Below are 24,688 nucleotides of genomic sequence, written 5' to 3'. Positions count from 1 at the left end.
TTTTTTTTTAAAAAAAGGAAAAAACAAAAGCTGCAGAGAATTTGGTGATGAAAGGAAAAGGTTACAAATTTGTCACCTTTTCTGAGAGAGCAACTGGTTTAGAAGACCAACCTATGCAAACGTAAAGCAAAGATTTTGAACCACCCGTTTTTTGGGTTATTCCACTTAAATCGTTAGTTTCATTAGGGACGACCTGGAGCAGCCATCATGCTGTGATGCAAGACTTATTCCTCAGCGTTATTTTCCATTCGCGAATCGGCTGGATCTGTTTGAGTCAAACTGTGCTTTTGTAGACCCGGTTGCTTCTTTTGGAAGTGTTCTTTCAAAGTAGGTTACAGAAACAACAGCTGAATTACACACACAGCTGCAGAAACAGACTTCTGCTCTTAAATGCAAGACAAAAAATATGAATATCGAGAGTATTTCCTTAGTGTTGAAACTGACCAACTGTCTTGGTAAAGTTCTGTTTCTTCACAGAGTCAGAAATTGGGAGGTGGGGTGTCCATGCCCTGAGGAGGAAGGAAGGCCCCTTTAAGAGTAGAAGTTGGGGTCACGCAGATGGATGTTTGAATCCAGTTCTGCTCCTCATAGTTGGATGACCCTGGTCAAGTCATTTAACCCTGTTACTTTCCTCATCGGCAAAATCCATGTCCCCGAAACTCCTTGGTAGGGTTGCTGTGAGGATTAATTGCAAAGATGTGTGTGGTGTCACTGAGTGATTTGCTTGATAAATGGAAGTCATTATGTAAATTGCTGGCAGACTACTTCTTGCTTTTGTGTACTTGTGTTTTTGTTCTAGCTCTGTTATAGACAGCGTGACTACATAATTTATCATCCAAACTGGGAACCTTTTGAGAAAGAAAGGGGACACCAAACCAGAGAGGGCTCTGGGCTCTTAGCAGTAGGTCAGGAGTCTCCTGAAACAAACCTGGACGGATGGTCACTCTCCTTCAGGCTAAGTGCTGGTGAGACCGAGAGGCCTGTGGGAGGGAGGTGGCTGCCATCATGCTGCCACCTCGTGCTGGAGGGACAAGGAAGAAAGGGAAGGGGTGAGCAAAGACAGACCTTGTCTGTACTGGTGTGCTAGTTAGGAACTAGTAATCCAGTCTTTGAAACATATTAAGAATGGGAGAAACCCCCTTCCCTTCCCCACCTGCTACCTTAGGATTTGGCAAAGGACTTCCCTCTGTTGGGCCCAGACTGGACTGAAGATTAAATGGCCAGCATGTTCCAAGAAAGCATCAAACCCACAGGGGAGGGTGAGGACCCCAGTATGGTTGTAAGTAGGCCTTTTCTTGTGAGCCAGACTACATGGGTTTATGCTACTGTGTTTATTTCTCTTTGTTACTTGCCAGCACAGCAATACCCGAACTTGCAGGAATTTAAGGATAACTGGCATAACTTTACTTAAAATATCCATTCCCAGGCGCCCACTATAGACCTTCTAAATCCAAATCTCTTGCCATTCTGTATATTTAAACAGTGTCTGGGGCAGTTTCTATGACCTGGCAAGGTTAGAAAACATTGCCCTGGCCTTCGGAGAAGTTTTTAAAACTTTCTAGCTGTGCCTTGGTTGTGCCATGGGGTATTAAGAAATGCCTTTTGTCATCTCATGCTTGGGACTCAGCTGTGAAAGAAGAAAGGATTCGAGGAGGCTTGGATGGAGCAGAGACAGTCAGGGTGAGACTCCGTACAGAAAGAGAAATCTCCAGGGCAGGGGCGGGGTTTGGTGCACGCGGCGTTCTGCCCTGCAGTCACCTGGGGGCTCTTTTTCAGTGTCAACCTTGGAGGAACTGAGCCTTATTTTTATTATAGAATCAGTGACTCCATGTCCCTATATTTTCTTTAACTATTGCTCTTTCTCTTCTTTCCCCATCATTCTTACAGAAAGAATTGTTCATACTTCCTCTCTCCAATTCCTGAATTCCCATTCACTCCCTACTACAGAGGAATGAAGACTGACCTGGATAACCTGCCCTGTGGGACTCTGGGCAGGTTAATGAACTACTCCGAGCCTCAGTTTCTCCACGGTGACTTCTAGATGAGGGAATGCAAGAAAAGCATCTGACATAGTCCTTGCTTGTAGTAAACACTTGATCTTAACCCCTTTTCTTCCCCGATCCACACTCAACCCCTAGATCCCCCAAGGGAAACAGATACATAGGGAACATTAGCAAATGAGAATTAAAGTACCGTTTGCTGTGAGCACTCTGGTAAGCTGGGCCTGAGCACTGCTTTGGGCTTCAGGTCTGAAGACTTCCTCTATCTTCTGGGCATAAATAGATTCCTACCTCTGCAGGACCCCATCAGATAGGTACGCCTGTTCCTCTGCCTGAAAGGGAACATATCCTGGGTTCAGCAGTGAACAGAGGCAGCGAGAGAGAAGAGAGATTCTTTCTTGGATGTGCTGGAGCAGGCTCCTATTGGTTTGAGAGCTGATTCTGATCATCTCTTTCCAACTCCCTGTTCAGTCAACTCAGGTTGGTAGCTTGAAATCAGCCATAGTGGGAGCCTTTACACCGTGGAAATTGGTAAACACCACAAAGTATGCCTCCCCATCCCCCACCTCAGCCCAAAGCTGAATGTTAACTGTTTACCAGCATAACACTGGTAGAGGGCAGAAAACATGCTGGCCTCCCCTACTCTGAGGTGACACTCTGTTTCACTGTAGGAGGAGAGAGCAATGTCCGGGTTCACAGATGCAATAATAAAGATGACGACGATGATGATAAACACCTATTGAGCACTTCTAGGTACTGTGCTTCATTGTACCAAGGGCTTCCCATCTAAAACCTTAATTCATACCACAATGACTTTAAATAGGGACCGTCATTACCTCTGTTTCACCTATGAGGAAACTGAGGATCAGAGTGACTAAGTAATCTGTCTAATGTTACACTGCTGGTGAAGATTCTAGATTCCAATCCAGGCAAGGCCTCTCTAGGGTCTCAGCTCTGATTTCCACCCTTCCTGGGGACGGTGGGCAGAGAGGGTGGCAAAGTTTCCTCCTCAACTAGCAGTTGACAGCCTGTGTTACTATGACAGAAACATTTATATTTAAAAACATGCATCCTTGTGTACTGTGATACAGTTTTTATATAAAATTTTCCAGGTTTGAAAATTTTACATAAATTTCCCCTTACTGTTCCCATCCCTCTGTCACAGCACTAACCACATTGTAGGGTATGTTTATAAAGTGCTATGTACTTTAAAAATGCGATTCTTCTTTTCTAGGAAACTTTAATAAGCCATGAACTTTTTTCCACATTTAAAAATTGAGATATAATTTACATACCATAAAATTTACCCTTTTAAATTATACAGTTCACTGGGTTTTAGTATATTCACAAGGTTGTTCAACTGTCACCATTATCTAATTCCAGAATTTTTTCATCACCCCCCCCAAATAAACCCTGTACCCATCAGCAGACATTCATCATTCTTCCCTTTCCCTGGGCCCTGGAAACCACTAATGGACTTTCTGTTTATATGATTTTGCTTATTCTGGACAATTCATCTGAGTAGAATCATACAATTTGTAGCCTTTTTGTCAGGCTCCTTTCGTTAGCATAATGTATTCAAGGTTCATCCATGTTTGTAGCATGAACCAGTATTTCACTCCTTTTTACGGGTGAATAATATTCCATTGTATACCACATTTTGCTTATCCATCTATCAGCTGATGGACATTTGGATTGTTTCCATTTTTTTTGGCTATTCTGAATACTACTACTACTATGAGCATTCATGTACCAGTTATTACATGAACATGTGCTTTCTCTTCTCTTGGGTATATATCTAGGAGTAGATCTCCTGGATCATATAGTAATTCTCTGTTTAATTTTTAGGGGAATAGCCAAACTTTTTTCCAAAGCATAGGCCAGCAACTTTTAAAAGAATGTTTTTTTAATTATAAAAGTAATACATTGTATAACCATTATAGAAACTTTGAAAAATCCGGTAAGGAATCAGAACAAAATAAAAGTCATTCTCACTCTTTACTACTTATGGATAACAATTGTTAACATTGTGATATCTTTTTAATATGTGCATATGCACACACACATAATTAGCATCATGCTACATATACTGTTTTGAAATTTGCTTTTCTTCACTTGATAAAAAATCATAAATTTTTCAGGTTGTTAAATAGTTTTCTAAAACATGATTTTTAAATGGCTACATAGTATTATTTTATATAAATGTACCAGGATTCATTTAATTCATATCCTTTTGATGGATAATTAGAATATTTCTAATTTTCTCCTGATAGTTCTGTAACAAAGATACATGGTATATAAATTGTGGCATTTATGATTATTTTCCTAGGATAACGTCCCAGAAACTGAATTAAGTATATGTATTTTGAGTGTTTTTGATACAGATTTTCAAACTCCTCTAAAAAGTTTGTGTCCATCTATGTTGGTTTCCAGCAGTAAAAGAGGTGGCCTCTCCCTCTCAACGATGGCCTACTGATCATTATGTTTTAAATCTCTATAGATTTAGTTTAAATCTACTAAAAAAGGCTGTATCAATGTTGTGCTTGGTATGTCTTTGTTTATCAATGAGAGTGAAATTTTTTCTCATGCTTATTGATTATTTATATTTCTTTTCTTTTATGTCCTGTTTTTCATGTACTTGGCCTGTTTTTATATATTAGTGTTTGCTTTGTTATTTATTTGGAAGAGTTTGTAACACAGTTATTCACATTTCATATATTTGTTCTGAGTTTGTCTTTTTCTTTTACAAATTTTTCTTTTTTCATCCATTACAAAAGTAATAGATGCTCAATGTAAAAATATAAAAACTTACAATGATATAAAATGCAGATACTGAAAATTTCCCAAATTCCATCCTCTCGTATTGACAGTTTTGTATATGTTCCTCCACATGTTTTTTTCCATATACTACCAATTACATTTCTTTTCAAAATTGGAATCATAGTATACGCACTATTATTATTTTTCCTTCTTCTCCCCAAAGTCCTCCAGTACATAGTTGTGTATTCTAGTTGTGCGTCTTTCTAGTTGTGGCATGTGGGACACTGCCTCAGCATGGCATGATGAGCGGTGCCATGTCTGCACCCAGGATCCAAACCTGTGAAACCCTGGGCCGCTGAAGCTGAGCGCATGAACTTAACCACTCAGCCACGGGGCCAGCCCCGACATACTATTTTTAACTTGATTTTTCACCTACTATATTTATAGATATATCCTTTTCAATACATACAGCTTTATCTTCTCTTTAATAGTTGTATAGTATTATGACTATATTGTGTTTTTAACATAAAAAGTTTTACATTTTTATTTAGTTATATCATTAAGTCTTTTTTTATGCTTAGAAAGAAGGTTCTCAATTTTTTATAAGAATTCTCTGATGGTCTAGTCAAGAAATTATCCTCGTTTTAGAGACAAGCTATGCTGTGAAAGAGTGAAGGTCGCTGACACATCTGTGTAAACTATAGGAGGAGTCTGAAAAACTTTGCTTTGTAAACGAAGGGGGGAAAGATATTGTTCTTATAAAATAAAATATACTGAAGTGCCTATTCTAAGTGAATAAAATTCAGCGTACATACCATTTCAGCTGGTCTCAACAACTAATTTTTAGAAGTTCAAAATACATCACTAGTCTTCGAAAGAGAGAAGTCTTACTTCCCTAAAACTTTCATGGAAAAAAATGTATAATCCCTGGGTTAGGTGCTGGGAATGCAATGATGAAAAAACACAGACACACATGCACACACACATACACAATCCTTGCTGTAACAGAGCTTACAGTCAAGTGGAGAAACACATACTATTCAAATAATTACACAAATAAATATATAATAACCAACTGCAGTGTGTGGCAGGATGAAGAGTACAGGATGATGTGAAATGATTAAGAGGGACGTGTTCTTGGCCTGGCACATCTTGGAAAACGAACCTGGGATGTGTCAGTTGTGCCATGGTTGGGGGCAGGGCTGGGGAGGTGGGGTTTGGTTGCCAGTGAGGAGGTGCCTTAGGGAGAGAAGGAACTTGGGGGGAGTGATGGTGGTAGGAACCCTCAAGCTGCAGTGGGCACTTGGGTTACACAAGCGTTTACTCAAACGCCTGCAGAGATGAAGGATTGTGGAAGAGGAAGGAGAAGGAGCATGCCTTTGCTAAAGTATTTAAATTCAAACAGTTTCATCATTTAAAAATGGTGTAACCACAGGCTATCAGTTTGTGATCCCTGCTTTACAGGGAATGTGAGAGTCATTAAATGATAACTGAAGTCCTGAGTGTCCTGAAACTGAGTGTTCAAAGAATTCCAGAATTTAAAAGCTGGGTAGCAGAGGATGACACAGCGAGTGTTTCTGAGTAGAAAAACAAAAAGCCCAGGAGTGAGCGTGATGTTACTTAAGGCCAAGGAAAGATGGCCTTTTAAGGAGGAGGTAGTGAGTGCTGCTCAGAGCTTAAGGAAAATGAGAACTGAAAAAAACGTCCAGTGAATTTCACAACACGGAGATCAACGCCCTTCACGAAATGCCTAAACCGTGCTGATATTGTATAAGGAGTCTCATGCATCTTCTGAATTGGCTGTGTCTTTTGCCTGACTGGGAGGGGTGTAAGCTGCTTTAGATACAGGAGGAACTCCTGAAGATCGGGCCACATTCTAGCAACAAGCAGCATAGTGTTATAAACAACACGACCATTATAAAACATTTTTGACGAGGCATTTTCATATCAGAGAGACTCAACCAGGCTTATGTTAAAGAACATGAAGCATGTATTTCTTGTGCAATGCTGTGCAGGTAGATATCTGATAAGTTTAGATCTTCAGAATCAAAGTTTTACGAGATGTCTTATTGCCTTTATTTAAGATAAAGAGAGTGTGTTGAAGGAACAGGAATCTACCAGCTGCTGAAAACTGCAGAACCCCTACCCCTGTTGTACCCTTAATTTGTAGAAGAAATATGCTAAAAAATGTCCCATAGAAAGGATGAATGTAGTTTTCTAAATCATAACTATGACTTTATCATAACTGACATTTTTCAAGATAAAAATAGAGCACATAACGATTGATGAACTCAACAGAAAAACTCCAAAATAGTTTCCACAAATCAAGTTCTTTTAAACAACTGCAAATATACAGTATTTATTAGTCTTTACCTGAATGAATCATTTCTTAAGGCCCTCATAAAGTTACTCTTCAAGAATAAAATTCTACATATATGGAAATTAAATTTAGAAAAACATTTAATTAACATAATTGAATGTAATTAATCATTGTTAAAATATCAGAACAGCACTGCATTTCAGAGTATACACATATAATGATTTTTAAAGCTCTAGTGAGGCATACTCTAAAATGAAGCTTAGCAACATCTTAACTTTAGTCATATGTATAGTTAAGCTCATTATAGTAAGATAAATTATATATATGATTGATATATAAATATATATACATACATATAATTTCCTCTTGGAGGATTCTAGGAGAATATTTGTCATGGTTAATCCTTTCTACATTTTATTGATAAATTGAGAACTTTAATAAACAACGCATTTGATATTAAATGGTTCAATAGGACTTAATCATATGTGCTGTACTTTTGTATACATTACTGCATTTTTAAAAATCTGTAAGTTTCAATAACAAACCTCAAAAGTATTGAAATAAAGGAAATTTCTTCTCCCTTAAATCTTGGATCCTGTTATTAGACTAATCTTCCTAAAATTCTGCTCTCATCTTGTTAGTGCCATATATGTAATTATTCAGTCGCTTCCCACTTCCTACAGAATGAAGTTCAAATCTTTATTCTGACATTCAAAACATTTCACAATTTGGCCTCAAATTTTATTTTCAAACCGGCCCCTGCTCTTTGCTGACTCAGTATCAGCGAAGCTCATCCCCACCCTGGGCTTGTGTTCCCCACCTCCAGTGCTCTTCCTCTTTCTCATCTTCAAATCCTATGATCTTTAAAGGTTCCCTCTGACTCCCACCTCTCCTGTGAAATCTTCCCTGATGATTTTTATGTCTTCTCTGATCTTGTCTTCACCAGTCACGTTGGCTCTTAAAAAGCCACTATTATGTACTATTACTGAACTAGTTCATGTTTTTAAAACTTGTCTCTTTAGCCAAATGGGAAATTCCTTGATTAGTGCCTAGCACAATCCTGAGTATATAACTATAAGCATATGCTAGTTTCATCTTAATTACGTCTGACATTTTACTGTATTCTTACAGTTTTTCTTTCCATCTACAGAAACAGCCCAACTAAAGGCCAAGTTTACTGTTGCTTAAACATCTCTCATTCTCTTACAAACCTCAGTGATCTTGCTATTTGCTCCACTGTGTATGATCTTCACTGTGCAACTGAAATATATGGAATCTGGAATTTTCTTCAAACCAGGGACTAATTCCTTTAATTTCATCAAGTCTTAAGTATGTTTCTCTCTTTTGTGATAAATATATTTGTACAGGTAGATTTTTTTTCTTTTAACAGAATATTTTGGATGTTCAATCTCTCTGAAATTGTAGATGTTTAAAAAGAACTGTAAAGTCTTCCTTTCGTTGAGTGTGATGTCTTTTCCTTTTTTTCTCCTTTCCTTAAGCACAAGGAAGGAGGTATAGAAATGGCAGGATATATACTTTTTAAAAGGACACCCTGGGCTGGGTGTAGAAAGGCAGAAATTATGGTGCTAGCTTCCTCTACTGCATAGGCAATTTAGCTCTGCTTAAGACTATTGTGCTTGAGCCTCAAACTTACAAATCCAAGGCAATGTAATCCAAAACCAGCATGGTTTTCTTGTTCCATCTAACAGTAGCAACCATTTATTAAGTACCTCCCACAAGTCAGACACAATGTTGGTTGCTTTATATATTAACCTAATTATCATAATCCATTGAATCATGTTCCCCATTTTACAGAAGAGCAAACTGAAGATTAGAGATGCTAAGTAACTTGAACAACTGGTAAGCAGCAAAGCTAGAGTTTGGACGTAGAACTGATTTCAAAGCCTCTGCTCTTTCCCCCACACCTTGCAATGTTACTGCTTTGTATTGCCAGGAACGCTTGTTGGGGAACGTTGGGGCTTGCACTCATGACTTTGGCAGCTATCCGGAAGGGAAGAACAGAATAATAATAAAATGTTCCAATGTGTCTGAGAAGGCTCACCAGCACCCCTCTCCTGCACACAGTTGCTCCAGGCTTATTTACTAGATGTTCCCCATTCTGATAATTTACATTTCACTCTATACCAAATTTAGCACTGTCCCTTTTGTTATGCAACACCTGGTCACATGTCTTGGTAGGTGGCAGTTTTTACCTTTGTCAAGGCTCAGGACAAAAACAAAAGCATGAAGGGGCTGGCTCAGTGGCACAGTGGTTAAGTTCGCACGTTCTGCTTCTGCGGCCCAGGGTTCGCTGGTTTGGATTCCGGGTGTGGACCTACGCACCGTTTGTCAAGCCAGGCTGTGGTAGGTGTTCCACGTATAAAGTACAGGAAGATGGGTATGGATGTTAACTCAGGGCCAGTCTTCTTCAGCAGAAACAAAAGAGGATTGGCAGCAGATGTTAGCTCAGGGCTAGTCTTCCTCAAAAAAACAAAAACCACAACAAAAAGCATGAAATAAATCAACACAACAAAGAATATATGTATTTCATATATATAAAATATTAGAAATTCTACCTGTAAAAATACATTACAAAAGACAGAAACTTAAATGACTATATTTATAGTCTTATTGCTGTGCTGACATATGAATTCTAATCTTCAGCTGTTAGTTTACTTATTTGAAGAACACTCAATAGAAGGGAATTCCAGTGTGACAACAATTTTGACAATCCCTCAGCGTCATCAGTAACAGGATCTAGTTACACTGTGCTCCTCCAGGAAGGATGTAGCTGTGCATGTAGGTTTTATTATGCAGTTACTCTTTTTTTCTAGTCACACTGTATGTGGTGATTCCCTGACCACTGTTTTATTAGGACCATGGGAGGAGAGAGAGGCTATTCTTCCTTCCCTGTTTTTCTATACTTAAGAGAGTTTAACATATAATGTTCTCTTAATAGTTCATTTTTTTAACAGTTTAGGGATTTCTATGCAAATTTAACTAGTACATTTAGCTGGCCAGAAGTTTATTCATTATCTACCACCAGCCAGATCAACTATATAAATTATATAATTACATTAAAGATAATTTGTGATTTATAAGTTAACTTTTCACTCTTGTATCATTTTCATATTAGAGTATTTAAGATGTTTCCATAAATCAGGTTTTTTCCTTTTTTTTCAAGGTAACACTAACGTAGTAGGAGAATGGGGTGGTTTTCTTTGGCATCGACAGTGACCGTGCTGTAGAAAGAACTATATCTGGAATCTGACTGTAGAGTTTCAGCTTGGCCCCTGTGTTTTACCTTGGAGAAATCACTTCATCTGTTTCCTCATTTATTGGATGAGCATCATAATTTCCATCTCATAGTGTTCTTCTGAAGACTAAATGACATAAATATAGAAACTGTTCTACAAAGGCAAAATTTGATGAAAAGATCATTGGAATCAATGAAAAGCCATTCTTTCATCTTTGTATCCTTCTTGGAACTGCGCATTGGTAAGTGCTTACCGTGTCTGATATTAGACAAGGTTCCTACATAGGGGGCTGGACGTCAGAATAGTGAGTCAGGTTAGCGACTTAACCATTAGCGGTGGATAATTTAACGCTAATTTTAAATTCTTCCTTTTCTCCAGAATAAAGAGCAGTAGTGTTTTCCCTAAACAAAAATATTAAATAGAATTGGGTCGCTGGTGTTTGGCCTAAAGCTTGCAAAGGAACAGGTGAAAGATTGTGGGGGGACGGTACTGAATCTTATTTTGATTGTGCTCTGGCCGGAGCCGTTGGCTACAGCCCTGGTGTTGGTCCCAATGCGAGTGCCCGTCCCACCCACCCCGGGGTCGGGGGTGCGGTGCAGACAGTCGTCTCCGTACCACCAAGCCGCTGTGGCCGGGCTTCTGGTCCTCAGAGATGCGGATGAAGTGGTGTGAAGGGTTGGGCTTTTTTTTTTGTTCCTAAAAATGCAACGAACAAAAAAAAAAGTACAACAATCCAAACCCAACCATCGTGTTGCGCGCCGGCTTTCTTCCCGGGCGGCTCCACCGGGGACGGCGCCGCCTCCCGTCGCCCGCGCTCAGTCTAGGCCAAGCCCGCTCGTCTTCGCGACCCACGCCCGCTCCCGGCACGACGCTTCGCGGGCGCGCGCAGCGCTCTGGAAGGGAGAAGCGAGCAGCCCTGGGCCCGCCCCTCTTCCACGCGCGCCGCGGGCGGTGGCGGTTACAGACACCGGAAGGACGCCCGCCGCACCTCATCCACTCCCTCCCCCGCGAGAAAGGCGAGACCCAGGAGGCGCAACAAAGGCGAAACCCGGCCGGGGAGGCGGACCGAGGTGCCGGTGGGGAGGAGGGCGGTGGGGAGGAAGGCGGTGGGGCGGGGCCCGGCCGGTGCCGCGAGTCCATTTTCCTGCCTTGCCCGGCGCGTAAGGCGCAGTTCCCGCGGCTGGACGAGGGACGGCTGCGCGGCTTCAGGCGGGGCCCCTCCCGCGGCCCCGGAGGTCGGAGATAAGTACTCGCCGCAGGGCTCCTCTCGGGAAGGGGGGTGGTCCTTGAGCCTACCGCGAGGGTGGGGACTTGCCCTGGCAGGGCAGGGACTTGCGTGGGTGGGGGGCTGGCGGAGAGCTCAATTTGAGCTCTAGTCCCAGCAGCACAGCGGAAATCAGCGGGGCACCGAGACAGGGCGTGGGGAGGAGCGGCGTGCAGATGGGCGTCCGGCGGGCCGGGGCAGCGTGTCTTTGCTCCAGAAAACCTCGACTACCGAGCCTGCCCGGCTTCAGTGCCAGCGCCTCGGTATTGCCTGCAAGAGAAAAGGCGACCATGAACCAGAAGGCCGAGCACGCGACCACCCCGGCACTGAACCTGGGGAGGCTGCCTGTGCCCAGGGAGGGCGCCCTAACCGGGAAGCTCCTTAGTACAAAGATCTCCAGCCTCGCTCACGTTCCTGCTTTTTTCACAGGTCCTAGCAGGCTGCCTTTATTTATGGGGGACGATTGAAAAAACAGAGGGTCAAGACTAAGAATCCTGTGCAAATAAATACGTAATACCCTCTTCTTTTTTTTTTTTTTGCAGTAGCTTCGTTTTATAGTCAGTCACAACGTGGGAAAAAAAACTAAAACCGATTGCTTTGCCCTGGGAAATAGTAACCCTGACGCATACACCTGCTTGCAGGGGACAGAGGTAAACTACAATATTTTTTCCTACATTAAAAAAAACAAAAAACAAAAACTCACTCAATTTCTTGAGGCCTTTCAAAACTGAAATGTGTAGAATAGAATGTATGTGTTCCCAGCCTCATGGATGGTCTTTGTTGTTTTCATATTTTGTCAAAACTCAGAAAAATAGATTCCATACTTGGAAATTCTTTATGTGGCAATTATTTGAGATGTATTATACTTCAAAGATTTATACTGCAAAGGAAAAGAGGCTTCGGCAGCATTTTTTTTTTTTATATAGATTTTTTTCCCCCTTCTCCTGTGCCACCCTGCTAGGGCTTGTACAACAGGGCTTGAGTTTTCTGACGCTAGAAACGTTTATATAATAGGTATTTTAAAAGCATAATTTTATTTATATAGCCACTCCCTCTGGTAGAACTTGATGGAGCTGTTAACTGGTTAGATACATTTCTTCAGGCTGTCTTATCTTTCCCTAAAAATACCATCTTTTTTGCACCAGCTGACATACTAAACCTCCCTGATAAGTCCTTCCGTAACACCAGGTTATTCTTTTTATAATATACATTTATGATTGGTTGGCTACCTGGCCCTACTTCTGCCACAGCTTTTGATCAGATATGCCCATTTCCATGCAGGTGCTTTGTATCTGCTATCCCATGTAATACTTGCTTTGCCTCTCCTTGAAATTACAGTTCAAGAGAATCCAACTGGCTTTTGGGACCTTTCTTGCTTAATACACTCATGCTCTAACATAACACTTTAAATGTGTATTTACAGTTTTTACAGTATTTGTACACATATGTAATGAAACCACCTTATATTTATATCATTGAGTTTACAGAATTATCACACATTAATCTTTCCAAGAACATTATGAGTGTAAAAATTTTCATTCTATAAAGGGTAAAACTAGTGCTTGAACCTAGGTATTCAGAAGCAGGTTCAGTGCTCTTTCCTCTTCACTGGAGAGCCTGTTACAATCTAATTTGTAAAAATCATAGAATTTTCTAAGGGATTTAGAGAGCCCATGATTAAACTTTTCCTTTTTATGAATGAGGATATGGAATTCTTGATCCACTTTCTGGATAGTGCTCAAGTCTAAGAATTGGGAAACTCAGGTGCTATGTCTAGTTTGTTGTGTACAATTGAGAAATCTCCATTTTGGGAGGGCCTCAGTTTTTTTAGTTATAAATTTAGGTGTTTAGCTAGATGTTCTCAAAGATGTTTTTAAACTCAGTATTTCTATTTTATTCTTACCCCATAACTTTTATTATTATATATTATCTCTATATATTGGTAATACACAGATGCATACTAATATTAACTGCCTTAAGCTGTTTTGTATTTTAAACTTGGTTAGGTATGATAAGAAAAAGTGTGCCTTGTTCTTGTTTTTCTACTAAGCTCTATAAAAGTATGGTTCTGGGGGCTGATCCCATGGCATAGTAGTTAAGTTTGCATGCTCTGCTTGGGTGGCTGGGGTTCTCAGGTTCAGATCCTGGGCGCGGACCTAGCACTGTTCATCAAGCCATGCTATGGCAGCATCCCACATAAAATAGAGGAAGATTGGCATGGATGTTAGCTCAGGGCCAGTCTTCCTCACACACACACACACAAAAAGTTTCTCTTGTAAGGTCAGGAACTGCATGGAGAGGTGGGGCACTCTCATTCATCACTGGTTAGAGTTCATAAAGTGGTATACTCTTTCCAGAGGGAAACTTGGCAGTCTTTTCAAGAGCCTTCAAAATGTTCCTACATTTTAGCCACCTACCAGTATACTTAAGGGAGTTGTCAAAGGAAATAATCAGAGCTGTGGACCAGAACTTTTCTACAAAGTGTTCATTTAAATGTTATAATACCAAAAAACCAACCAATAAGGAAGAACATATCCATAAGATATGGATAAGATGGGGAAAATGCATGTGATAAAATAAGTGAAAAAAAGTGGATACAAAATTGTGTTATGCTACCACTTTTGTAATAAGTGGTAAAAATAAGTGTGTGCTCAAACACATACACACACACACGGTTGGAAGAAATAAGCCAAAATAATATTGGAAGAAATATACCAAAATAACAACAGTGGTTATACCTTGGTGATGTGATTATGGGTGATTTTTTTCCTGTATTTTCTGAATTCTCTATAATCACAAATTTTATAATTTAAGAAAAATATAAAAGCCAATTGCATGGATAAGCTCTCCAACTTCAGTTTGGTGTCAGCTTTCTCTGTCCTTTTTATAAGGCATTCATCATATCTTTTAGGGTAATGATATCTTTGTAAATGTGCTGTTTCTGAATTTAGGGCAGGAATTGAGTTTCGGCTTACATTTCATTTTTAAAAATATCATTAGATCACTGAATTATCCACTTTTGTTATTCATGAAAGACAGTGCCATTGTCATTACCTTGGCCTGAGACTCTAGATACTAGAATGGTCCTGGAATAATAGAGTGCTATGCCCACCTCTCATAACAGTTAACCAAATACAAGTGTCCTTTGAATACAGAATAGTTACATTCTACTTAAGCTTTCTATAAAGCGAATTCCCTTAATGTGAACTCTTTTTAATTCATTTACATTATAGATTTAGATACACTTCTAAGGAAAAGTTGAATGAAAATATTTGCTGATAGTTTAAATCATTGTCTTCCCTGTGGCATATGTGCTACAATTATATCCTGCTTGGCAACAGCCTGGTTTCCCATTTAAAACTCCCAGAGGAGCTCTTCCTTTTCCCCCTGCATATTTGCAGTATTGAATATAAGCAAGGAGTGCCAACATAGTATATATAGCATAGCCAACCTAAAACCTGCTTAAAGTTTAGCATAATTAGTTACTCGATATATTCTGTAGATGAAGTTTACTTAGAATAATATGTGCATATATAATTCTACACTGAGTATAAGGAACTTTGCTCATACCATACTATGTAAATAATCTCACCTATATAGATAAATCTAGCTAGCTACCTACTGAATGCTAGACTTTGACAGTACTTTTTGAAAGCTAGAATTAACCTCAAATACAGAGTTAGATCACGGAAACTTTTAATAGATATTAACCTGTTGGGGATAATAGTTTAGGTTAATGACTGCCAAGTTTATGGTTGTAAAAGAAGACAATTTGTTTTATGGTTAAAAATTTGCCACCTTCGCTTAAACCCGTTTACATTTATTTGGGAGAAAAGAAACCAGACATTTCTGGTTCATGAATCCTTTGCAGAAGTCAGGAGTTGCAACTTAAATTAACTTAATTTGAACTCTTAATAGGTAAAGATAAATATCTGGGTCTGGTTGGTACCAGACTAGGAGAATAATTTAGTCTTTATGTAATTGATTTCATTTGTGTGGGAGAGAATGGGATTCAACACCATTTGGAGACCACATAGATTTCTCAATAGTTGTACGTAAGAGGGACAGGGATATTTGATCTAACTGGTATCCTAAAAACCCTATTGATTTAATGCTGCAGGTTTACAGGATTACAGAATAACATCTTGGGTGATTATCAAGTGAACTGGGAAAAGGAAAAAGAGAAAGATAAGTAAGGTGAAGAGCAGGGTGGGGGAAAAAGAAAGCATAAGAGGAAATCAAAATATGGTACTCCTTCAAACAGTATGGGGAAGATGAGTTAAAAGAATAATAAACAAAAGAAAGAGTCAAGGTGAAATAGTAGTACACTGAAGAAAGGAAAAACATGAGTTTTTCTGAGTGGTCTGGATTATAATGTCACCTTAGTCCAAAAACTTTTTGTGAACTTTCTGAGTTGATGGGCCTTCCAAGCTCTTAGACCTTCTGTACTAGCTTTATTTTGCCCTACTTTTCAGGAATCCTACTAGAAATATCTTGGGGGAAATTTTTACTACTACTCACTCTAGGATAATGCCAGAAAAGGTAAGTTACTTATTGTGTTATGTGGACACATAGGTGACTTTTATATTGTGTTTGCAAGAGCCACATAACAATTAGATAAGCTATTTTAGACACTATATGTGATATATTAATTTTAATATTCCTGTTTTGAGATATCGGAAATCTTTTCTTTGTCCTGTTTTGATCACCTAAGTTATGGAACAGTCTCTAAAAGCCAGAATGAAGTGTAATAACACATTGATATAGAGTACTTAAAACAAAAACTTTATAAATAATTTTCATCTATTATTAGATACTTTTCAAAACAGTTGTACAAAGAGAAGAGAAACTGGATTATGTGTAAGTGGTTTGTCAAAGGTCCTAGACTGAGAACCATATAAGTATGTCAGTCTCACAGGCCTGAATCTAGAGATTTCCAATAATACATTTTTTATTTTATAAGAAATAAAACAGGGGCTGGCCCCATGGCGGAGTGGTTAAAGTTCTGTGCACTCCACTTCAGCGGCTCAGGTTCATGGGTTTGGATCTGGGGTGCCAAGGTACTCTGCTCATTGGCCATGCTGTGGAGGTATCCCACATACAAAAAATAGAGGAAGACTGGCACAGATATTAGCTCAGGGTGAATATTCCTCTCACACACACAAAAATACTGTAGCAGATTATCATACTTAGTTAATGTTTCTGAAGTTTTACTTTTTGAGCTCAATATGGTTTTCTTATAATTGACCCTCTTCTAGTTTTCCCCCCAACTTTTTATTGTAAAAAATTTCAAGTATCTAGAAAATTCAAATGATTCTACAATAAATATCCTTACATCCTCTACCTGAATTCAATAGTTGTTAGCTAGACCCTTAATGAGTTTCAAGAAAGCATTATTAGTGGATCTCAATCTAAAATAGAAATATAGTATACTACTTGAAAATAAGATTACTATGCTGAGAGGAAGTGATTAAAAAAAAGGTGAGTCCTTTTGTTCTAAGCATTGCTCTAAGATAAGATTGACGGTGCTCAGTTTCGTAGAGCTTCCTATAATTTAGTTTTGTCTGTAAAGTGAGTTTCAATATTGCTGTCTAGTTACTTGTTAGGTATTTAGATACTACTTTGAAATTCCTGAGGTCAAAGATGCCTCAAAGCAGAATGGAAATTTGGTTTAAATCATTAAGATATTAACTGTAATATATTGGCTTCTCTTTTTGTTCTCTAATGAGATTTGGAAAGAAATAATGGGTAATATTTTGAACTTTATATTGATATCAACTAATGAAATTCAAAGGTTTAATAGGAAAGTTTCTTTTAATAAATAGGTTTTTATTAAAATTAACTTTTGTTTAAGAGTCAATAAGTGAGCATCTTTTGCGTTATAATCATTTTGGGTTGATCATTCAAAAACCAAGGACTTCTAGGAATGAGAAGGCTATACACACATATTAGCTTTTACTTCTAGTTATGACTCCTTTGTAAGCATTGATTTTTCCATTTTTAATATTCTGGTTGTCATGTTAACAGTTCTCATTTGTAGAGACTCTTGTTGCTGTGTACCCACTCAAGGTAGGATTGATAAAGCAGTTTTTGTAGTCTTCCTTTAGTGTGGATATCTTGAAAATTTGCTTAAAAATAAATCTGTAGTGGTATTATACAACTCTGCATTTGTCAAAACTCATAGAACTGTATACCAAAAGAAAGTGAATTTTATTGTATAGAAGTTTAAAAGTATATTAAAAAACATAAATATGGCAGGAAAACGAGATTGAACATCAGAGAGGTGGTAGACAACTAGGTATATGGCTACTTTCTTTGTTGGTATAAAACTTGGGAAGTTTTTAATTGCTGGGAAAATAGATTTTTATGCTTCGATATTTAGACTTTTTTGGTTTTCAGAAACACTTTCAAAGGAAGAAATGAATCTTGGAAAACTTGTTTGCCTTTCTGCACTTATTTTGACATTAGCTAAGCTTAAATTTTATGAGTGGTGAACAGTAATTTTGTTCACATCAACTTTCTTGACTTCTATATTGTGATAAAATTAACTCCCCATAAGAGGGGCTGTGTACTTTAGTTCCTTCAAAGGAGTAAGCTTTATTGATGTCTTCAGATTTTTATGTTAGCCACACTTTAAGAAAATGATCTGTAAGTTCCCTTATTGTGAAGCCTACTCTTCACTTAGACTAAAAACCTCTTTATTATGTATTTTCCTTTAAAACTTTTGTGGCAACAAACTTGCCATGGTTTCTTGGATTAGGCTACTGTGTCTCAGTTTTCTCTGAAAGTCAGCTATGGAAGTAGTAGTCACATAGTTTTGTCATAGAGAAAGTTTTGAATATAAAGTTAAGAGAAGAAAACAAAACAGTATTTAGCTTTTAAAGTGAATGCAAATAAGAATCTTTAAATTATAAATCAAAATTTGTAAGCTGTATCACTAAAAATGGAACAACAGGATCTACTGTAATTTTGATGCCATTTTTTAACAAGGGACTTTCCAAGTAGTAATTTTTTTCTCTGGTTCATTTTAAGAGCTATAAGTTGATTATGGCTTTGGGATGACTTTTTATTATTTCTAAATTTTCCTGTGTCTGCCATTTTCCCTTTCCTTTTGATCATACTTGATTGCCTTAAAATTATTCTTGGCCCCTATTGCAGTATCCTCAGTTTTCTTCAAAGTTTCTCTTTGCCTTGGGTGCCCTTTTTCTCCTCCTCATCCCAACCCCTTGGTATCTTTTGTTTTTCCTCTTATTTATCTCATATGCTTGGATAGGATTCACTGGAAATATTAACTTGCCAAGGTTAGGTTTACTTTATTGAATGATGCCCCCTACTACTTTCCTGTTTCTACTGCGTACTCCAAAATCTAGCCTTAGCATAGAATTCTTAGGTGAAAGATAACAGAGAGCAGTGGAGGTAATAAAGTGTGCAACAGGACTGGGTTGGAGGATCATGAAAGTTTTCCTCCTCGGTTCTAAAAAGTCGTAATGTTTTACAGCTGCTTGATAACTTCTCTTAGCACACTACAGTCTTTATAGCCATTTTTTCCCCGGTGCCTTTCAAAGGCTATATGATTTCTCATGTCACAAAAGGTTTTTCAGAAAAATCAGTTAATCACACATTTTTGCTATGTGAAACTAAATTTGACAGAATAATCTTTGCTTTAGTTCTAAATATTTATGTATTATATATTTATTATATATATCTCTCTCTCACAACTTAATATAAAACCATAAACAAATTAGCCCTGCAAGCTCAGCTTAACTTTTATTAAATAGTTTATCTTCTAGATTGTAGCTTCAATTGTGACCCTTAAAATTCCTGTTAAAAAATTACTTATTTTTGATTATAAATGGTCTACAGATTATTAGATCCTATTTTATTTATTACTTTGGTGGTAATGTGGACAATAAACTGAATGAGGACATATTTAGCACTATCTTTGGTTTTAAAACCTTGAGGGTACTATGCTAAGCCAATTAAGTCAGACAGAGAAAGCCAAATACCTATGATTTCACTCATATATGGAGGATAAAAACAACAACAAACAAACACATAGACACAGATTAGATTGGTGGTTACCAGAGAGGAAGGGGGAAGGAGGAGGGCAAAAGGAGTAAAAGGGGACGTGTGTACAGTGATAGACGGTAATTAGTCTTTGGGTGGTGAACATCATGTAGTCTGCACAGAAATGGAAATATAATGATGTAACCTGGAATTTATATAATGTTATAAACCAATGTTATCTCAATAAAAAAAACTTTAGGAAGTTTTAAAATGTTCTTTTTTTTTTTTTTTTTTTTGCTGAGCCAACATCTGTTGCCAATCTTCCTCTTTTTGCTTGAGGAAGATTCACCCCGAGTTAACAGCTGTGCCAGTCTTCCTTCCTCTATTTTGTATGTGGGTCACCACCACAGCATGGCCACTGAGGAGTGGTGTAGGTCTGTGCCGGGGAATCAAACCCAGGCTGCCGAAACAGTGTGTGCTGAACCACTAGGCCACGGGGCCGGCCCTAAAATGTACATTTTAAAATAATAAACTTGCAATGAGAAAGGGTATTCTCTAGATCAGGGATCTCAAATATTTTGGCCTCAAGACCCCTTTATACTCTTAAGAATTGAGGATCCCAAGAGCTTTTGTTTACGTGTGTACTGTATATATTTACTGTATTAGAAATTAAAACTGAGAAAAATGTTGATATTAATTCATTTAAAATAATGATAAACCTATTACATGTTAACATTAATATTGTGAAAAATAACTATTTTTCAAAACATAATTGTGAGAAGAATGGCACTGCTTTACATAGTTATGGATCTCTCTAATGAATTTCTATTTTATAGAAGACAACTGGAGTCTTCTTTCCTCTTTTTGCTTGAGGAAGATGGTCCCTGAGCTAACATCTGTGCCAAGCTTTCTCTATTTTGTATGTGGGATGCCACCACAGCTTGGCTTGATGAGCAGTGTGTAGGTCTGTACCTGGGATCTGAACCCTGGGCCGCTGAAGTGGAAGCATGCAAACTTAACCACTATACTACTGGGCCGGACCCTGAAATCTTACACATATATATATTTTTTTGAGGAAGATTAGCCCTGAGCTAACATCTGCCACCAATCCTCCTCTTTTTGCTGAGGAAGGCTGGCTCTGAGTTGACATCCGTACCCATCTTCCTCTACTTTATATCTGGGACGCCTACCACAGTATGGCTTGTCAAGCAGTGCCCTGTCCAAACCTGGGATCCAAACCAGTGAACCCCAGGCCACTGGAGCAGAACGAAGCTAAACGTGCACATTTAACTGCTGTGCCACCGGGCTGGGCCCTGAAATCGTATTTTTGAATGTATTGGTCTTTCTGTCTTTTACCCATGCATGATTTACAACATACATTGGTGATTTGAACCAATTAGTTCACTGTGTTATGCAGATCTCCAAATATTAACATATTTCATTATACAATAATCTCCCCCCTTAAAAAACCCCGTTTGTTAATATCCCCACTTGTTAGAAAAGTCCTTAATTAATGGGAATCCATCAAGCTCTTAAGTGGCAAAATGTTTTCCAGAATTCTAATTTTCACTCAAAAACTCAACTTTTATCTTTGGCAAGACGTATTGTCATTTGTTTTCCTTGAAGTGATGGGCTCATTTTCTTCATTTTCAAGAAAATGTCTGCCAGATACCTAAGTCTGAATAGCCAGTTTGTCATTTGTTCTGTCAAGAAAAATGGTGTTCCACGAAAAAGGCAGCTGGTTCAGCTTGCAGCTCAATCACATAAGTGCTTTCCCCCAGACAATATCTGCTTACCATTATGTAGCAGAAATGCTTTGTGTTTTCTTCCTACTTTGTCATACAAAATATTAAAAAAAACATGTACACAGGGGCCAGGCTAGTGGCATAGTGATTAAGGTTGTGCTCTCCGCTTCAGTGGCCTGGGGTTCACGGGTTTGCATCCCAGGCGTGGACCTACGTACTGTTCATCAAGCCACGCTGTTGAGGCATTCCACAAACAAAACAGAGGAAGATTGACACACATGTTAGCTCAGGGCCAATCTTCCTCACAAACATACACACAAATTAAAAAAAAAGACACATACACAAGGATCAAGATTTAATAAAATGAATAATTTTTACTGTTTCATCAAGAACATTCTTAAATGAAACTGGCTACCCTCACCCTGACCCCTACTGTGGGTATGTGGTGGTGAAGAATACAATGACTAGTAGTACAATTTGGTGCTACCTGTCACCTTGTTTGATTGCTCCTAAGGCTCCAGCAGTGTCTGCTCACCATTGCTTTTACAGTGCAATTGTCAACACAGTGCCAAAAGCAAATAACATCTCAGTATTATTATGAAAATATATTGATCTCACAGATGCCCTGAAAGAGCCTTAGGGAACATCTAGGTTTCTGCCCACCACATTTTGAGAACTGATGCTCTAGATAGTACAAGATGGCTTTGATTACTGTTCAAGTGGTTTTTAAAATCATTTAATTCTCTAGGGAAGAATGAATTGCAACTCTCTCATCTTATGTTTTTACCCATGATTTTAATAATTGTGATCTTGCCTTTGATAGAAAAATATGCCACTTTTTTAATAGAAGTCTGCATGAGAGTACATGCTTGGATTTATATTTCTGTGCGCTTTCTTTTAAAGAGCACACCATTTTATAATTGTGGGCCCAGACTAAAGAGCTCATTCTATTCAGACACTGAGTAGCTTTGTCTCTGACAGCTAGTAGTCAGCTCTCTGTTTTAAAACAATCAATTGGGTCCTGCTGGCTCAACTTGCAGTTGTCCTAGTCCTAACCCTGTTTCAGCCAAAGACTGTTGTTGGAAAGCCCACACAAAGGCTTTGTGTACAGGGAGCCATACTAATAAGGAGTGTGTTCTAGTCCCAGCAGATGAAATTTGCTTTGGTGTGCATTCTCTTCCCAAATTTCTCACTTATTTCCTTTGTTTGCCTGGTTATTTTAGTGAAAGATCAATTTTAGTGCCTGTGAAGATAGTTTCTTCTGATTATAGTCATGTGCCGCATAACGACATGTTTATCAATGTGAGACCACATATGCAACGGTGGTCCCATAAGATTAGTACCATATAGCCTAGGTGTGTAGTGGGCTGTACCATCTAGGTTTGTGTAAATACATTCTATGATGTTCGAAAAACAACGAAATTGCCTAGTGATGCATTTCTCAGAATGTATCCCTGTTGAGTGACACATGACTGTATTACATAGTCCGTGTGGAGGGGATTACTGGAGTAAAATAAAGTGTTTCTTTCTTTATGGTAGGATGTGATGGAGCTGCTTGAAGAAGATCTCACCTGCCCAATTTGTTGCAGTCTGTTTGATGATCCTCGAGTTTTGCCTTGCTCGCACAACTTTTGCAAAAAATGCTTAGAAGGGATCTTAGAGGGGAATGTGAGGAATTCCTTGTGGAGATTATCTCCATTCAAGTGCCCCACATGCCGTAAGGAAACTTCAGCTACTGGAGTCAATAGCCTGCAGGTTAATTACTCCCTGAAGGGTATTGTGGAGAAGTATAACAAGATCAAGATCTCTCCCAAAATGCCAGTGTGCAAAGGACACTTGGGGCAGCCTCTCAACATTTTCTGCCTGACTGATATGCAGCTGATTTGTGGGATCTGTGCTACTCGTGGTGACCACACCAAGCATGTCTTCTGTTCTATTGAAGATGCCTATGCTCAGGAAAGGGATGCCTTTGAGTCCCTCTTCCAGAGCTTTGAGACCTGGCGTCGGGGTGATGCTCTTTCTCGCTTGGATACCTTGGAAACTAGCAAAAGGAAATCTCTACAGTTACTGACTAAAGATTCAGATAAAGTGAAGGAGTTTTTTGAGAAGTTACAACACACATTAGATCAAAAGAAGAATGAAATCCTGTCTGACTTGGAGACCATGAAACTTGCAGTTATGCAAGCCTATGACCCAGAGATCAACAAACTCAACACCATCTTGCAGGAACAACGAATGGCCTTTAACATTGCTGAGGCTTTCAAAGACGTGTCAGAACCTATCATATTTCTGCAACAGATGCAGGAGTTCAGGGAGAAAATAAAAGTAATCAAGGAAACTCCTTTACCTCCCTCTAATTTGCCCACAAGCCCTTTAATGAAGAACTTTGATACCAGTCAATGGGAAGACATAAAACTAGTAGATGTGGATAAACTTTCTTTGCCTCAAGACACTGGCACTTTCATTAGCAAGATTCCCTGGAGCTTTTATCAGTTATTTGTGGTAGTCATTCTGCTTGGCCTTCTCATTTTCTTTGGTCCTACCATATTCCTAGAATGGTCTTTATTTGATGAATTTGCAACTTGGAAAGACCATCTTTCAAACTTCAGTTCCTATCTGACTAAATCAGCTGATTTTGTAGAACTGTCAGTTTTTTCCTGGGAACAGGTGACAGATTGGTTTTTCATTTTCAGTGAAAGATTCAAGAATTTTACTTTGGTGGTGCTGAACAATGTGGCAGAATTTGTGTGCAAATATAAACTATTATAAAATCTGTTTCAAGTACATAGTTCTCTGTCTCTCGTTAGAAATGTGTTAGGGAACAGTGGTAGTTTAGATTTGGTCAAGAGTCCAGTGAGATACTTTTCTCCAAAAGTATTCCTTTCAAAAATAATGTCCTACACATGTTCAAATTAGGTAGCATAAAGATAAAATTGAAATTTAATAGTACAGTCCTGAAGCCGTCTTTTTTTTTTTATGCCGAGGAAGATTTGCTCTGAGCTAACATCTGTGGCCAGTCTTCCTCTTTTTTTAGATGTGAGCCACCACCACAGCATGGCCACTGACAGACAAGTGGTGTAGGTCTGCACCTGGGAACAGAATCCAGGCCACTGAAGCAGAGTGTGCCAAACTTAACCACTAGGCCACAGGGGCTGGCCCTCCTCCTTCCTTTTTAATGAGTGCTTTTGAAATAAGCATCCTACCCCCAGTATTGGTTGTATTTATGCTATGGAAAAAGGGGAGGTAATATGATCTGATATTGTATTGATTGAGATAGTGTAATAGTGATTGTTCATTTAAGCATGCAATAAAGACTCCTCTTGTAAAGCAATTTT

General features: G+C 38.7%; 1 protein-coding gene and 2 long non-coding RNA genes across 19 annotated transcripts in view; 1 reads left to right on the top strand and 2 right to left on the bottom strand.

The window, feature by feature from the left end:
• Positions 1-9: 9 nt before the first annotated feature.
• LOC106837717 (uncharacterized) lies at positions 10-11,088 on the bottom strand. Of its 2 annotated transcripts, XR_011506916.1 has the most exons (7): positions 10,953-11,088; positions 10,385-10,463; positions 9,294-9,557; positions 2,194-2,332; positions 1,964-2,037; positions 929-1,021; positions 10-509 (listed from the first exon to the last, which is right to left on the bottom strand). It is a non-coding gene; the product is annotated as an uncharacterized lncRNA (long non-coding RNA). The 2 variants fall into 2 exon arrangements; XR_011506915.1 differs by lacking the exon at positions 10,953-11,088 and having other exon boundaries at positions 10,385-10,524.
• On the top strand, positions 11,080-24,684 carry TRIM13 (tripartite motif containing 13). 12 transcript variants are annotated; one of them, XM_070520650.1, is made up of 4 exons: positions 11,213-11,407; positions 12,147-12,251; positions 16,077-16,143; positions 22,893-24,684. In XM_070520650.1, the coding sequence occupies exons 3-4, from the start codon at positions 16,132-16,134 to the stop codon at positions 24,120-24,122; spliced, it is 1,242 nt and encodes a 413-aa protein (XP_070376751.1). In that variant the 5' UTR covers positions 11,213-11,407; positions 12,147-12,251; positions 16,077-16,131; the 3' UTR covers positions 24,123-24,684. The 12 variants fall into 12 exon arrangements, with proteins under 12 accessions (XP_044633128.1, XP_014706903.1, XP_070376751.1 ...); XM_014851413.3 differs by having other exon boundaries at positions 11,236-11,407; positions 12,144-12,251; XM_014851412.3 differs by having other exon boundaries at positions 11,383-11,572; positions 12,144-12,251.
• LOC106837716 (uncharacterized) overlaps positions 11,485-24,688 on the bottom strand; it is a 115,327-nt gene continuing 102,123 nt past the window's right edge. For all 5 annotated transcript variants that reach the window (XR_011506911.1, XR_011506913.1, XR_011506909.1 and 2 more), the window contains one exon: positions 11,485-11,871. This is a non-coding gene — a long non-coding RNA (uncharacterized lncRNA). The remainder of the gene's footprint in view (positions 11,872-24,688) is intronic.

Source organism: Equus asinus, chromosome 11 (assembly GCF_041296235.1).
Source record: "Equus asinus isolate D_3611 breed Donkey chromosome 11, EquAss-T2T_v2, whole genome shotgun sequence".
NCBI classification, from domain to species: domain Eukaryota; kingdom Metazoa; phylum Chordata; class Mammalia; order Perissodactyla; family Equidae; genus Equus; species Equus asinus.
Note: the sequence above shows the minus strand (reverse complement) of the source record. Positions and strands in the feature narration are given on the sequence as shown.